Source organism: Fragaria vesca, linkage group LG2 (genome assembly GCF_000184155.1).
Source record: "Fragaria vesca subsp. vesca linkage group LG2, FraVesHawaii_1.0, whole genome shotgun sequence".
Lineage (NCBI taxonomy): Eukaryota > Viridiplantae > Streptophyta > Magnoliopsida > Rosales > Rosaceae > Fragaria > Fragaria vesca.
The window spans coordinates 30,536,191-30,552,576 of record NC_020492.1 but is presented as its reverse complement, the minus strand read 5'-3'; the positions used below and the strand labels follow the sequence as shown (position 1 = coordinate 30,552,576).

Here is a 16,386-nt window from a genome sequence, read left to right as displayed (position 1 = left end):
GAGAGAGAGAGAGAGTTGCCTTGTAACTTTGGGGAGCATCTTAGTGATGGAGAAAAGGTGGAAGATGGAGGGCCTCCAAGTAGCTGAGTGGAGCAAGTTTAGAAATTAGAAGTGCAAGCTGTAATGTCAAGCAAAGCAACCCTTCTATGGAAATCACTATCATTCACCCACCTCCTCACAAAAAAAAATGCATGAGAAAAAGGTGGTTAAAAAACACAACCATATATTAACATCAACAACAACATCATCATCATTTTTTTTTTCTACCTTTCTTCAGTTTCCTTTCCTTTCTTCTCTTCACTCACACCACCTACTACCAAACCCACCACAAAGCAAGCTTCACAACTCCACTGTAAGTCTCTCTCGCATCTCATTGGGGTTTCTTTCTCTTGTAAATGCTTTGCTTCAATACATAGATAATGATAGATTGATCCGGAAAACTTGACTATTGTAGCTGTAGAAGCAAAGGCTTTGATTTGTTTTTGGTTAGGACGTCAATTTGCTATTTCTCCGCTGACATTGCTTCAAAATCTCACGTTTAAGCATGAAACTGACTTACTCTAAAATGCTGTATTGAGCACTTGAGCAATCATCTATATCAATTCTGTTTCTCTTCTCTTGTTGTAGAAGAAATATTCTTGCTACCAAACAGTAATTAGTAATATCTATCTGTTAGAACAAGGATGGAATCATTCAGTCAAACTGGGTTCCGGTACAACCTGGATTCGAACACAATAGGTGGTGATGATACAGAGTTTTCAGGGATTCTTGAGATCTATGCTCATCATGCTAGGAACCTTCACAACATATGCATATATGAAAAGCAAGATGTCTATGCAAAGTTCTCTCTTACTTACAATCCAGATGAGGCCCTCTCAACTAGGATCATCAATGGAGGTGGCAAGAATCCAGAATTCAATGAAAACTTGAGGATGAGGATTACTCAAATTGATGCTGTTCTCAAATGTGAGATTTGGATGCTTAGTAGGGCCAGAAGCTACATGGAGGACCAGCTCTTGGGATTCACTTTGGTTCCAATTTCGCAAGTGACTGGCAAAGGAAAGCTGACTCAAGATTATGGTCTTTCTTCCACTGATCTCTTCCATTCCCCAGCTGGCACTGTGCAACTGACTCTTTCTCTTATCCCATCTTCGCCTATCAAATCGTCTGCTAACTCATCCATAACTTCAGAAGTAGTATTGCTTGATCGAAAGATCTCAGAAGAAGTAATGTTAGACCCAGTTGAGTATACAAGGATCGAATTCCCTGACATCAATGTAGTGAGTCAGAATCAGCAAATGGTGACGGAGTACTTTGACTTGGCAAAGCACAAGCATGATTCTGAAGGACTAGTTGCCTCGTTTCTTCGTCTTGGTGCATCTCCTGATCAGGACTGTGAAATGCTCGTGAGCTCATCGCCCAATGAGAGCATACAAAACTCTGGCTTCTTAAGTTCCACCACAAGAAGCTTGAGTGATGACCGAAACAACAACAATGCTGATTCAATCGAGAAAAAGAATTGTGTGGCTTCTGTCACCAATGGAGCAGCTAATCAAAATTGTGCTGCTTGTCCAGACACTCCAACCTCAAGAAAGGGAAGAGAGGCATCTTCTGGAGATGAAAAGTTGAGTTTTCTGGGCAAGGAAGAGGAAGAGGAAGAGGAGATGAAGAAGGAACATGAAGTTGGTCCGGGCCCATTTGGTCAGGTGTATTCTGCTCCACTCGGGAATATGAACTCAGAGGCCGAGCAATCTGCAATGCAGCAACAAATAGTTGACATGTACATGAGAAGTATGCAACAGTTTACCGAGTCTCTGGCAAACATGAAGCTCCCGATGGATCTTGATAAACCCAAATGTGAAGACGGTGGTGAAGTGATTCCGAACAGCAACTTAGAACTTGACAAAAAGAAGGATGGATCAAGAGTCTTCTATGGTAGCAGGGCCTTCTTCTGAGTCCTAGTACGTACTTGACCAGTAGCTAATTGATTCTGCAATGCAATACTTGAGGGTACAAATTAGTTTATTTAGAATCAAGAGTGATGCTTATTTATTATTAACATTCTTACTTTCACAGGCTGCATTGAATTTCTTAGAAATTTATATAACTGAAGTCCCTTGATTACGTGAATTGCTGCGTCATATTCAGGTTTAGTTATTGCTTTAACTACAAAGACCAATCTGCTAAATCTGCTTAATAGTGGTGTTAGTGTAATTTTTCATTTGTGTTCTGGATAGATTTGTTGGTTACAGATAATTCTTATGGCTGCAAGGGATTCACGAAATTTTTAGTTTGTAATATTGTAAAGCATTATCCTTGAACCAACTAAGTATATTAATTCAGCAGCCATTAGTGAAATGAATAATTACTGTAAAACTGCAATAATATGCTGCGCAATCGGTAATCCAATAACTTGAGTGACAAGCTAATGAGATCTGATCATGGGAAAGAAGCTGAACAGAGCGATGCTATTGACACTAGCTAGTAAAATGCAATTGCAGGACAAATTTATAGAAAAAATAAAAAATTAGCATTTGGTTTTGACATTTATAAGTCCTACTTCTCTACAGCACTTCAGATAATCATAGACGCTCATTGTATCATCGGACACTTCCAAGAATTCTATGATATTATTTTGTCAAAGTACATAACTACACATCCATTCTGTTCTTAAAAAATAAAAAAACATATCCATTCATACATATAGCTGATAATTCTATTATTGAAGTTTTCGGGTTGGCTCTATTTCCAACAACAACAAAAGACCAAACCACATATTGTATAGCAACTCAATTGTGCTTACTTACCGAGTTACCGTTTTGCAAAACTTGGTGAAATTTGGTGGACAATGGACATATAGCAGCATATGCCAGCACCTATTCAAAATAAGTATATCATTCATTGGACTGCACTCCAAGAACAGAGACACCAACTTTGCCAAAACTAGAAAATACCTTAGAAATATAAACAAGATTACACATGACAGTAGAAATTAAGCAGCAACATGTAAATAGCTTACAAGACCTGTCAAAAGTTTGCGCAGCATTCTCAAAGATCATCAATGCCCTACGAAGTATAAGAAGAAGAAGGTTGGGTAATGTCTCGTGGAGAAACTTAGCAAAGGCTAGTGGTCAAAGGACCGATTTTCGAACTGGGCGTTCGACCTTCTTGTAGGGATCTACGAACAGAATTTTCACCGTAGACCCGTTGTCGAATAGAATGCGACTGACGTTGAAGCCATCGATAAAGGCCGTAACCAGAAATGGTTCGTAGACGACTCCACATCCTTCCTCTTCGCAGAATGTAATAGGTGCGCACCCCTTGCGCTGGGCTTTAACAGGCCGTTAGATTTGGGCATGGCCAACCGTTAGTCAATTGCATGTTTTAGATGATGAGGGCCGGATGGAGCTCTACCTTCGATTGTGTTGACCATGAGCGACGTTCATGTGGGAGGAGGGGAGGGTCCTAGATCATCCCGCTCTGGTGTCAGCGATGAACGAAAGAGATCGTACAATGATAGTGTTCTTTGCGGACGCTAGTAGAGAGACGGACGTGTCTTTTGGTTATGTGGGATTAAATGAGACCGCTGGCGGCGGCAAATGTATTGGGTTTAGGGTTTATGGGAGTGAGATTCCTCAATCCGCTGAGGTACTCCTCTCCCCTGAGGTTCCTTTACTGCGAGAGGAACGCACAAAATCAGCGGCCTCAAGTTAGACACCATTGCGGAGAGCTGAGAGCAAGTTCACCCGTTGGGTTAGAATAAACATAATGACCGAGGTCATTTTGGGTTACTGTGACTGAGTAGCAGTTTTCATCCGTCTGAAATGTGAGATTGCTGTCACGTGGCAATTACTGTTTATTGAATTTTAAAAAACGTTTTTAAATGTGAATAATGATTCTATTTGTACATAAATAATAATCAAATAAAAAATATAATTTATTGAAATTAACGAATTTATTTCATGAAAAATTGGCAATGAAACTATGATATATTTTTTTTTGTGGGATGTAAAAAAAAGATAGGTATTTATATAGAAATATAGAAGAAAGAAAAAAATTATATAGAAATATAGAAGAAGAAAAAATGTCAGAAACCTACCCACGTGCAAGCAACACGTGTTGGATGGGTTCATATCATTGCACATCGCGACAAAAAACTGACGACCACGCGTGTTGCTTTGATGCTGATTGGCTCATGCAGGAGACGCGTTTCTCCTTCGCGTCTGGCAAGGTCTTCTCGTGGCTGACGCAAGCCACCAAGTGGGCTCATGAGTCATGGCTAAGTTGGGTAATCCCATATCCAACCTGGGTTAGATTGCTCCCCAACAATCTAACTTGGGTTGAAAAAATGAGATAACTCATTTATGGGTGGAAGAAAGGTTTTTTCCTTTTGTGTTAGATTTCTATGTGGATCCAATCTGAGTTGGATTTTTTTCCCACCGCTGGACTTGCTCAGAAGGAGTATAAAGGAGGGAATGAATTAACGAAAGTTCTTGTATGCACCAAGGTTCATGTGAACCAAGAGTAACTGACCAATCACAATCATTTATTTAATTCAGTCGATTGACTAACACTAACACCAATGTTAACGCCGTTAACATAGAATTAAGACAAAAAAATCTAATTGACATGGTAAATATGTAAAATGCAGTAAATATCAGATTTAGATATAGATTATGGTTCTTAAATTTAGGGAGAGATTATATGCATTTGTGCGATGCTTGACCTTCTTTTTTCGTTTTTATTTTATTTTGTTTTTTTGGATATGCAATTAATTCCTTTTAGTGAGACTTTTTATTTCCTTTTTAGTTTTCGGATTTTTTTTTTATTGTTATTCTGTTCAAAACGTAATAACTATGGAATTTACCTATTTACCCATTATGAATAAGGGAGTCATAAGTGGTCATGTAAGGGGTAGACGTGTAAAATTTGCTATTAAGATTATGTATGATTATCTATTTATTATTTTTAATAAGGATTTGAATCATAACTAATTTATTTTAATTAAAATTAACGAATATATATCCTACCATACCACATACCCTCATACTAGCGTACGGCGAATTCATATCCCATATCAAGAATAGTTCCGTGTTTCAGGTAACACTGGTTGAACCATCAAGAATCAAAAGGAAGGAAGAACATTTTGGGACGATGACCATATATCAATCCTGTATTGTATGACATGTTCAAACTATTGATCAACTCCTATTATTAATTCATTTTAACTAGATTCTTTCTTTTAGTGTCTTTTATTTCCTTAATGTACTTCAAAATAAGTAAATAGACGAATTACATTCTTAAAGGGAATGAAAAAAGTACATTAGTGAAATAATTTTAAATCAAAATTATCTCTTATAACTCAAATTACATTTTAATATGTATTTATGCATTGGTAAGATGAACAAATCGAAAAATCAAATGACTAATTTTGTTTTAAAAAAATTCCGGTTATACAAGCAGGACATATGCAACCGTAAACCCTATAACCCTAAATCCACATCACACCAAGTCAAATGTATACGTTTATGTATATAGAATCAATTTTTTCGCCGTCAATACATTGATGTTGATATAAAGTTTTTCGTCAGTCAAAAACACAACATCCTGCCATTTATTAAAATGAGACTCTGCCGTTAAACCAAATGGTACTGAGCCACAATCCATAATATTGATACTTAAAATTGATATAAATTTAAATATTTAAAGGATAGTGAAAGTTTTACTTATAATAGTTTTTTCTTATATATATAATAAATTAAACAAAATAGACCACATTAGTAAACACACGGAGAATTCGTACAGTGCTAATGTAAAAACAAAATAAGATGAGAAAAATACATAATGCACACCTATGTGTTACGCGTTAATAATAAGTTTAACGTTTATTAGTGGACTTGATTTTTGGTTTTTTTTTTTACATCGGTAAAAGATGTTAATGTTTTGTTTGTTAATGATTACCATGTTGATGGGGATAAAAGTAAATTAATGTGTGTGCCGAAATGTTTTTTTTCGAGCCAAGTAAAGATCATCCACAAATTAGTTTACGATCTCAATCATTAAATTGGTGCTCAGGAGTGTAGTGCCTTTTAAAAACATTCACAAGCTAAAAATACACAGTGTCGCGAGTTTTGTGGATATTTTTGGATAATTTTTTGATTAACCAAGCTATTTTTAGATATTTTTAGAAGTTTCTGAATTAAAGAAATATTAAAGAAAATTAGAAAAACATGAGCCATTAAGATCGAGTGTGATCAGATACACCAAATCACTCACACAGAACGACGACCCGTCGACCCGCAACCACGATCGCCGCTCCCTCTCTCTCTGCATGTCTGTCTGGCCGGCCCCTCCCTCCTTCATCGCCTTCGGGGACTTCACTTCTGCGTTTTCACCATCGCCGACGCCGTCGTTATCACCCCCGCCGTCGATTATCAATCTCATTGGCGATGGGGAGATCGATGTCCAGCCGTCGTTATCCGATCTTCTTGGGGGAGAGACAATAGGACCGATCTTGGGAGCGGCAAAATTGGGAGGAGAATTTTGCAGCCTCTGCCTGCTTCTACAAGGGTCTACTTAGACCACCTTCTCACCTTCTTCTTGGTCTGCTATTAAAAGCATACATATTAGCTCCAGTACATCTACATCTAATTAAGTTGTGATGCTGATAATGAATTGCATAGATGGACACAGTAAGAGGTGGAGGGGCTGAGTTATTCTGGGATTAAGTCGATTTTTTTTTGTCACAAACTCCGTTTGGTTTATCTGTTAATACAAGTGGGACTCACATGAGTGGTTTAAGTGCACTCTTTGTTTTGGCCACGATCCTCAGCAGGGGTAGAGAGGTAACTTGTGCTACCAAAAGTAAATTAGGGTTTGCAGGGCGTGCCACCGCGCGGACGCGGAACGAGAACGGTGCGCATTCTTGACTTCTAATCAGGCGAAGTAGAGCTCCGGTGTCACCTCGCGGGCGAGGAATTACAAGCAAACTATCTAGTCACCTGTGAATCGATACTCATTGTTCGAAGCGAGTAAAGCAACAATTGGGAAAGAGAGGCGAGTCCAGACGGGCTCTGAAATCTAAGGCGAGGTGCATTTAGAACTTAGGGTTTCGAGGATGCTCGAAGATTTGCAGTTGTTTTGTATGATTGATTGTGTGTCTTGTTCGTTGTGTCAAGCTCCCTTATATAGCGATCCGCAAGCAATTCGCAGAGACCTAATCACAAATCCATTCGGACTCAGCAATTAGAATTCCACCAGGAAACGACCAGCTCGCGAGCCGCGCGATCCATGCAACACGTGTCCAAAACAGACTTCGCCTAGGTCTCGCTCATCGCCCCGATCATATCACTGTAGCGTCGTACGCGAACTCGAGCACTAAGCGATCCTATCCCGCGGGTACTATAGTCCATTCCCAACTCTACCTCGCCATGCACTGTAGAATCCTACACGAACTAGAACAAAGGATCCCGCGAGGACATCGAATCCCGCATGGTATCAGAATCCTTGCACAATTCCAACTCGCGTGTTGCCAAACTTCGCCACCCTTCGTGGGCTTCGCATTAAAAAAGGGCCACAGGTACTGGCCCAAATGTTATCCAAAACGTACCCTGAGTCTTGGACCAAAAATACCCACTGGACTCAAACATTGCCCCCTAGGCCTTGAGCTTAATCCATTTCGCAACGGATAAGCGAAAAGGCCTAAATGAGCCATTTACGGGAATTCGTAATTCAAAAGGTGCTGACGTTTCGGCATCGTCGCCTCCCTTCATCATTGCAGCTGTTTGAAATTTGAAACATGCTGACGTTTCGGTCGTCATCGCATCTCCTCATTACGGCTACTGATTGAAAAGGCGTTACGGTCTGTCTCCTTTATAAACCTCGAATGCGGGTCCCCATATCTCACCATCGCTTTCCAACCAGTCTTCTCCCTTTCTTCTGCAACCAACCAAACTTCACCACCAGACTCACTCCGACCAGAAACAATGGCTCCCAAACCAATTGCTAATGATCCAAACCTTAACCTCACGGTGACGAGCTCTTGGTCGACCGGCCTCGCTCGTCGTTTTGCTAACAACCCTCCTCAAGGAACACCCATTTATTTCCTTGAAACAGGGGCAGCCCTGCTCGGTCCGACTCCTTCACAACCTCCGTCCGCCGCTGATCTGAACCACTATACCGCCTCTGTGCGCCGACCAATCCTTGCCCAACGTCGTGAGCCGGGAAACTTCGCCTCCTGGTTCCACCAAGCCCGCTCTCACACAAATATCCGGGTCGGGGAATGGCCCAGCGTCACCGCGGAGGACCGGGCATGGTATGCGGCTCGCTTCCAGACCGATCAAGCGATCTGGGAAGCGACCGGCATCAGCGAAGCCATTGCTTTGAGTTTCTCGCTGCCTCCTCACGCTGATCGAGCACCTATTGCTGCCGCGGCCTGCTTATGGAACAGTGTCACCAACACCTTCGATTTCCCCTTCGGGCAAATGGGCATTTCTCTGCTGGACATTCTCACCATCACCGGGGTGCCGATTCATGCAAAACCATATGCGCCAGGCGATTTTGCATCGACCGAGTTTACGCACTCCTGCAACCTGGGGGCCCGCCGCGCCCTGAAGGGCTCATATGGAGTATGGAGGAAGTTCTACATCGGCCATGCAGAACAACACGAAGGAGGTATCGCTTTCCTTGAGTATTGGCTTGATAAATTCATATTCTGTGGCAGTGCTCACAAGCCTACAGGGAAATGGGTAAAGCTGGCCGAGGCACTCTACAATGGGATCGAAGTAGGGCTAGGGCAGCCCGTGCTGGGCGCGCTCTACCGGACCCTGCACATGCTGTCCCTAAGACCCTTCAATCTCTCCGCTGGCCCTCTGTGGATCTTGGACTTATGGACACAGCTGTACTTCCCGCTCTTTCGGCGAGCCCCGCTGGAATTTCTGCCCGAGGACCAACTGCTTGGCTTCGCGGTGTGCAGGAACGCTGCGAACAGGACTCCCCTGTCCTTCTTCGCCAGCCTCTCCATCTTGTACAACCAACTCGAACCACCTCCCACCATAGACATGATGGTTCGCCAGCGCCATCCTGAAGTCTTATCAACGGGCTTCTTCCCTCGCTCTGACTCGGACTCTGACGCCAAGAACGTCTTCATGAGAGCATCCTCATGCTGCGACCTTCAGCTCGCCGAGGATGAACAAGGCTTCGAGCTGTATGCCCCCAACCACTTCGCCAGACAACTTGGCTTCTCTCAAGGGATCCCCTATCCACTCTTCCATTCGGTGAACAAGTACACCTCCTGGAGGAAGATTGGCGAGTCCGACCGGGTTACCCCGCTGCAGAACATTTTCCCTCTCACTCCTGACTTGCTAGAGATTGAGCCTTCGCGGGGTGTTGACCCCGCTTACCTCTCTTGGTGGCGATCCTTATCCGACAACCATTGGGGGTTCCCAGATGATGCTGTCTTCGCTGCCATCTTTTATCCTCTGTACGACACTCTGGGCGAATCAGACCGCGTCATTCTTGATGCCCAGCGCGACCGTGAAGAGGGCGGTTCAAAGGCTGCGACAGGGTCTAAGCCTGCGCTCCCACCAGTTCCCACTATTCGTCGCTCGACGGGGATTGTCATTCGAGAACGCGATCCCGCACCCGAGGTATGCCACTAACTATGTAAATTTCAAACCGCCTTTATCACTTCGACGAAATGCTTCTCCCTAACTCTCCTGTCTATCTTTACAGTCTGCCCCCCGCCGGAGAACTATCAGAAGACCTGAGGGTGCCGGAGACAAAGGGAAAGCGCCTGCTCAAGAGGAACCCGCTGCGGACCATGACGGTGAGACTGCTCCCGTTATTCCCCGGCCAACAAGCGGCGAAGGCTCGCGGAAGCGCCCTGTCGAGGACGAAGAAGAGCTGCTAGAGGATGAATGATATCGGCAAGAGCACGCTTTGGTAAGCGACCTTTCTTCGAACCAAACTCATTAAAGCCAACAAACGATTTGCTAAGTTTGTATTTGACAGGTTCGCCGCCGCATCCAACCTCGCCTCGCTGTCATTGAAGGAGCAACAGCAATAGTTGAAGTCCCAATCCCGGAACCAACCGTCGGGGATCAAACCATGGTTACAGAGGAAATCGCCGTGCGACCCCCTTCTCCAACCGACGCTCTAGGCGAAACTGGCCCGCCTCCAGAGCCTACCTCGGCTCCTGCTCAAGATGAAGATCTCGGCCAGACCACCCGGCTTTCTGATTTTGCTGCCCCCTCGACGGTTCCGCCAAAGGACCTTCAACCGGTGCTTGAGCCCTCTCCTTTGCAACCAGACTCAGCGGCCCAGACCACCGAAGAACCGACAGTCCCTACTCGGTTTGAGGCCCCACCGCCCGTTCCCGAGATTGAGGCGGTTGCAGAGGTTGAACCAACCACTCCGGCCCCAACGAGAACATCTGGCGAGGCGGCTTCTTCTTTGGCTACCCGGACCGCTCGTCTTCGGGCCCGGACTACCCCGCCTGCCGATCCAGAGCCCATTCGCCTGGCCCGGGCTTTCTTTCACGGGTTACTGCGCCAAGGTCCCCACATGAACGTATTCGACTTGGTGAGGCGCGCCCGCGAGGCCTATGAAGCTCTGACTCGGCACCTCGCTGGCAGCAATCCAGCTCTAGACCATGTGTTGGAACTTACCGATGCTGTCGAGCTGCAGGCTCGCCGAGTTCAAGATGTCGGTGCCCAGTCGGCTGCTCACGAGAAAGTCCGCCAAGCCTTAGACGATCAGATGGCAGCCCTTTTAGCCGAGCTTGAAGACGCTGAAATCCCTGAGGCGTCTTTAGAGAACCCATGCACTGTCTATGCTCGGCAGGTGGAGGCCCTGGAGGCTCAGATAGCGGAGCTACAAGCTCAGCTTGCTCAAGCTCGCCAGAACTTGGCTCGAGCTGAAGAAGCAGAAACCCACGTGCAGGCCGCGGAAGAGGCCCAGGAAGCTTTGGACTCGGCTATTGCTGCTGCCGACGAAGCCCAAGCCCAGGCGGATGTTGAAGAGTTGGCCTTAGAAGGCCTTCTCATAGATTTGTATAGGGCTTCTAGGCGGGTTTAGGCCTGACCAGCGCTTTGCCCCCTTTGTATGAACCTTTAATAATAATATTATTATTGAATCAAATTTTTCCCGTTCTTGTCAATTCTTGTGTAAGAACTGCCTTCCCAGGAAAAAATCTTCATCCAAGATTTGGTGGGGGTTTCCAATGCAACTACTCGCTTGGAACGCGGGCAGTCATTATGGAACAACGCGTCTGACCTTATCTCCAAAGCTCATATCTCGGAGCAAATCGCTGCATGGAGGACATCTGTTGAAAGGAAAATCACCATTTTCGCCTATAAAAAGAAACGCTTGGCCGGGGCGAAGTACCAGTTAAGTCTTTGCCCTCTTGCCATGGGCTCTTATACCCTTCTGTACATCCTCTTGTCCCTGCTTAAAGCAAAGCCCCCGCCTCACATTTTCACTCTTCGTTTTTTCTAATTCTGAAAATCTAATCTCAGGCCGGGAGTGATTCTGAAAATCTACTCTCAGGTCAAGCCTTTGTTTGGACGAACTAATAGTTGGGTACATTCTGCCTTGCACTGGCTGTTCTGTCCAAACGTGAGGCTCTCGAGGCTCCGCATTCGCTTGCGCTTCAGGTTCTGGTTAGTGCCTTTCAAGCACCTTCCAGGCGTGACCGGTAGCATGAGGGACCCTGGTCCAGTGGACCTCTAGCTTCCCAACAATTTGTCTTAGGTCCGGGTCGGTGTCAAGGCTCGTGCTGGTCTAAAGAAGCGGGACGTTCGCCAACTTTAAACGAAGGATGCGGCGGCAGTCTCTTCTTCAACCCTGCAAGATATGCGGGTTGAGGCCTCCAATATCTGTAGATCTATGCCTTCGTTTGTAAACATAGCTTAATTTCACCCTTTCTGTCAATGTAGTTGCTTCGGCCGCAAAGCCGATGTTCGAAACTTGTACTGAAACAACGCCAAAAAGGGCAAAATAAATAAATTTATTGTTTTTTAGGGCTTCTGGAATAGGCCCCAATCTTGTACTGGCCTTTGTGTTTAGACTTTGCACGTTTACAGAAAATGAAGAAAAATAGAGTTATCCTTATTTAGGGCCTCTGGAATAGGCCCCAATCTTACACTGGCCTTTTTAGGCTGGTATGTTACAACGTACTCTATCAGTCGTCTATTCCGGATTGCCCCCTAGTGTTAGGCGGCGGAGCGAGAACGTGATGGCGCGTAGCACTATTGACTGTGGTGACGGGGTCGGGGGAAGGTGGAGGGTCCTCGCGTTCCCAAACTCCTGCAATGTGGCGCTTGAGGAAGCGGCCATTAATAGGATTGCGATGAATGGTACCGTCCAAGTCGCGCAGGTGGTATGCCCCCTTAGGGAGTATGCGATGAATAATAAAGGGGCCTTCCCATCGAGCGGACCACTTACCCCGACCGTCAGTTTTTTCCCCAAGTGGGAGAACCGCACGCCACACTTTCTGGCCCTCAGCATAGCTCCGTCCGCGCGTGACCTTATCATACGAACGTGCGATGCGTTGTTTCTCGAGGACGAGATTGTTGAAAGCGGTGACGCGGTGATCGTCAAGATCTTCAAGTTCCTGCCACATAGCTTGGACATAATCCTCGCCAAGTAGTTGATGCTGTTCCTGAACGCGGAGTGAAGCGATATTGATCTCAAGGGGAAGGACGGCGTCGTGACCGTACATGAGAGCATACGGGGTGGTATCCGTCGGGCCGCTCTTTGAAGTGCGGTAAGTCCACAAGGTGTGGTAGAGTTCCTCATGCCAGACACGCGGGTTTAACTCCAACATCTTGTGGAGGATGCCGAGGATAACCTTATTACTAGCCTCCGCCTGGCCGTTGGACTGTGCATAATATGGCGTAGAGTGGAGGAGCTTGATGCCGTAGTCATGTAAGTACTTAACAACAGAATCAGCCATAAAAGCTGCCCCCCTGTCCGTAACGATGCACTCCGGGATACCAAAACGGGAAATGATATTGCGGAAAATAAAGTTGCGCACCGAGTTGGCGGAGGCAACCTTGAGTGGTTCGGCCTCGACCCATTTGGTAAAGAAATCGGTGGCGACAATAATGAACTTATGCTGCTCAGAAGAGTGGGGATGAATGATGTCAACGAAATCTATCGCCCAACCGCGACCCAGCCAAGGTTTAATGATAGGCTGCAACGGGATGTTGGGAATATGTTGCACTGGTCCGTGATCCTGGCAGTCTTGGCAACCTTTGGCGAATGCAATACAGTCTTTCAGAATGGTTGGCCAGTAGTACCCATGGCGACGGATTAACCAACGCATTTTTGGCCCGGCCTGGTGCGAACCGCAAACCCCACAATGGACTTCGCGCATGATACGTTTAGCTTCGTTCCCATACACGCAGCGGAAGTCGTTGCCGTCTTCCTCACACCGCCGGAGTTCGCCATTGCGTAAAACAAAGTTTAAGGCAAGGAAACGTATCTGCCTAGCGTGAGCGGCGTCGTTGGGGTTCTGGAGGTAGGCGATAAACGATAGCCGCCAATCCTCGTCGATAGGGTCCAAGGCCGCAACTTCGGGGGTGTCGGCCTGAAATTGCCCCCTAGCGATGAAAGAGGGAAGAGTACAGCGCTCGACCTTGAGCAAACGTTCGCGCACGCCGTCGCGCAGGCTGAGGCCGGATGCTACCTGGGCGAGCTCGTTGGCGGCGAAGTTGTACTCGCGTGGTATGTGCTCGATGTAGACGCCGTCGAATCGATCCAACACCTCAAATGCCTTGCGCAGGTATGGCTCAATGGACGAGCTTAAGCACTTAAACTTTTCCACCAACTGGTTAACGACCAACAAAGAATCGCCAAAGATCTGCACCTCGCGGACTCCTAAATCCAACAAAATCTCTAGACCGATGATCAGCGCCTCGTACTCAGCCTGGTTGTTGGTGCATTTGAAATCGAGTTGGAACGAGTAGGAGAAGCGATCTCCGGCGGGATTGGCTATGGCTATCCCGGCTCTGGCTGCGGTGTCAGTCCGCGAACCATCAAAGTACAGGGTCCATGGAGCGAGTGTCACGGTAGCGAATTCCAACTCGCGAAACACTGTGAGCTCGGAGGGTGGGTGATGAGCGAGAAAGTCTGCTATTGCCTGTCCTTTTACTGCCTTTTGTGGAACATATTGCAACGAGAATTCGGACATGGCTAGGATCCACTTGCCGATGCGTCCCGCAAGATAGGGCGAGAGAGCATGTATTTGACCAGGTCGGGTTGAGCAATCACAACCGTGATAAAGGCAAGCATGTAATAGCGCAGCTTGCACCCTGCAAAATATAGGGCAAGACACAACTTCTCCATAGATGAGTATCGTGTCTCACACTCAGTTAACACCCTGCTAAGGTAGTAGACAGCGTGTTCTACCCCGTTCACATCGTCTTGGGCCAGGAGTCCGCCGATGGACAAGTCGGCAGCGACGATATAAAGTTTAAGTGGGGCACTGTCGCGAGGTGAAATCAGGACTGGTGGGTTCGTAAGGTAGTCCTTGATTCGATCGAAGGCCTGTTGATGTTGTTGTTCCCAGACAAACTCGGTTGCCCCCTGGAGCTTGAGGAGGGGTGAAAAAGGCTGGACCTTCCCTGCCGCGTTTGATATGAAACGGCGGAGAAAGTTGATTCGCCCGAGCAGCTGTTGGAGCTCTTTTTTGGTGGTGGGGGGCGAAGCGGTGATTACCGCCTGTGCCTTGTCCTTTGGGATTTCGATGCCTCTTTGATGCATTAGGAAACCAAGGAAATCGCCGGCCTCCGCGAAGAAAACACACTTGGCGGGGTTCATCTTCAGGTTATGTCGGCGCATCCGTGTAAACACCTTCTACAGGTCTTCAACATGGGTGGCCCGTGTTTTAGTTTTGACTACCACATCGTCGATGTATACTTCGATCAACTTCCCCAAGATGTCATGAAAGATGAGGTTCATGGCGCGCTGGTACATTGCCCCCGCGTTTTTAAGTCCGAAAGGCATGACAACATACTCGAACGCGCCGGCAAAACCAGGGCAGCGAAAGGTGGTCTTGTGTCGATCTTCCTCGGCGATGGGAATCTGATGGTAGCCGGCCGTTCTATCCATAAAGGATAACACCTCGTGCCCCGCGGCGGCATCAATGAGTAGGTCAGCCACAGGCATGAGGTAGATATCCTTCGGTGTTGCGTTGTTCAGGTCGCGGTAATCAACACAGACGTGCATCTTGCCATTTTTCTTGCGGACGGGGACAACATTGGACAGCCACTCGTTATATTTTGCCACGCGGATGATGCCCGATCGATGCATGCTTTCGATCTCTTCCTTGACTACGATCTGTGTCTCAGTTCGCATGAACCGGCCGTCCTGCCGTACTGGACGTCGGTCGGGATAAGTTGGAAACCGGTGGCAGACCAAGTCCGGGGACAAGCCGGGTATATCTTCGTACTTGTCGGCGAAGCAATCCCTGTACTCGCATAACAGGGCAAGAAGGGCTTCCTTTTCATCTTCCGCCAACTTAGCACTGATAAAAATAAGTAAGGGTTTTTCTGCAGTCCCTACGTCAACTTGTGAAATAGGGTCGCGGACTTGAGGTGGTGTGTCGTCCAAGGCGGCGGGAGCTAAGTGAATAACTTCCTCCTTGGTATCGGAATAATCTACCACTTCATCTACATATTCCATAGTTGCGACCTTGTCGTAGGCTTCGCGTTCTGCCCAGTACGAAAGGAGTCTTTCGCACAAGGACTCGCCAGCCTCGCGTGCCTCCTCTGAGAAGGCACTATTCATCAGAACGGGGTGTGGGATTCGCGATGGTGTGAGGACGTTGCAAGTCGTCATTCGCCTGGGTAAGTCCCCATCGCGTTAAATTGGAGGCCGTGATTACATATGTGCTGCCCTTGTTATCGACGCCTTGAACATCCAACGGACCCAAGTCTGTAGTATAATATCGGGCATCGTTGAAGTTGGCGGAGATAGAGAATGGCCGTGGGTCAGCTTTGATGATGACCGCTTCACGGTTCTCGGCGTCCCAAATCATGAGTTCTTGGTGCATGGAGGAAGGCACGCAAAAACTTCTGTGGATCCAATCTCGACCAAGAATCATGCTGTAAGAGGAAGCGCATTCGGCGACGAAAAAGGTGTAAACCCGTGATGCCGGCCCGACCTTGACCCGTAGGAATAGGAAGCCTAGGGTTCTAGACACTTGCCCGGTGAAGTTCTTGACTGTTAAGGACGTGGTTTGGATCATCGAGCGCGGAATGTCTAGGAGTCCCATGGTACGGGTTGTGACAACATTGACCGCGGCACCGGTGTCGACCATGACCTTGTTGATCATTTTCCCTTCGACTTCGGCCGTGATATACAGTGGCCGCATGTGGGTGG

At 46.6% G+C, this 16,386-nt stretch overlaps 2 protein-coding genes across 2 annotated transcripts; one reads left to right on the top strand and one right to left on the bottom strand.

Moving 5' to 3' along the window:
• Positions 1–488: 488 nt before the first annotated feature.
• LOC101305038 lies at positions 489–2,128 on the top strand. Its single transcript, XM_004291688.1, has one exon. The coding sequence runs from the start codon at positions 684–686 to the stop codon at positions 1,953–1,955; it is 1,272 nt and encodes a 423-aa protein (XP_004291736.1). The 5' UTR covers positions 489–683; the 3' UTR covers positions 1,956–2,128.
• Positions 2,129–15,784: 13,656 nt separating this feature from the next.
• On the bottom strand, positions 15,785–16,378 carry LOC101310092. The gene has a single exon (XM_004293095.1). The coding sequence runs from the start codon at positions 16,376–16,378 to the stop codon at positions 15,785–15,787; it is 594 nt and encodes a 197-aa protein (XP_004293143.1).
• Positions 16,379–16,386: the final 8 nt, after the last annotated feature.

Coding starts and splice junctions, on each gene's coding strand:
- LOC101305038 (XM_004291688.1), top strand. CDS start 684: ATGGAATCATTCAGTCAAACTGGGTTCCGGTACAACCTGGATTCGAAC.
- LOC101310092 (XM_004293095.1), bottom strand. CDS start 16,378: ATGCGGCCACTGTATATCACGGCCGAAGTCGAAGGGAAAATGATCAAC.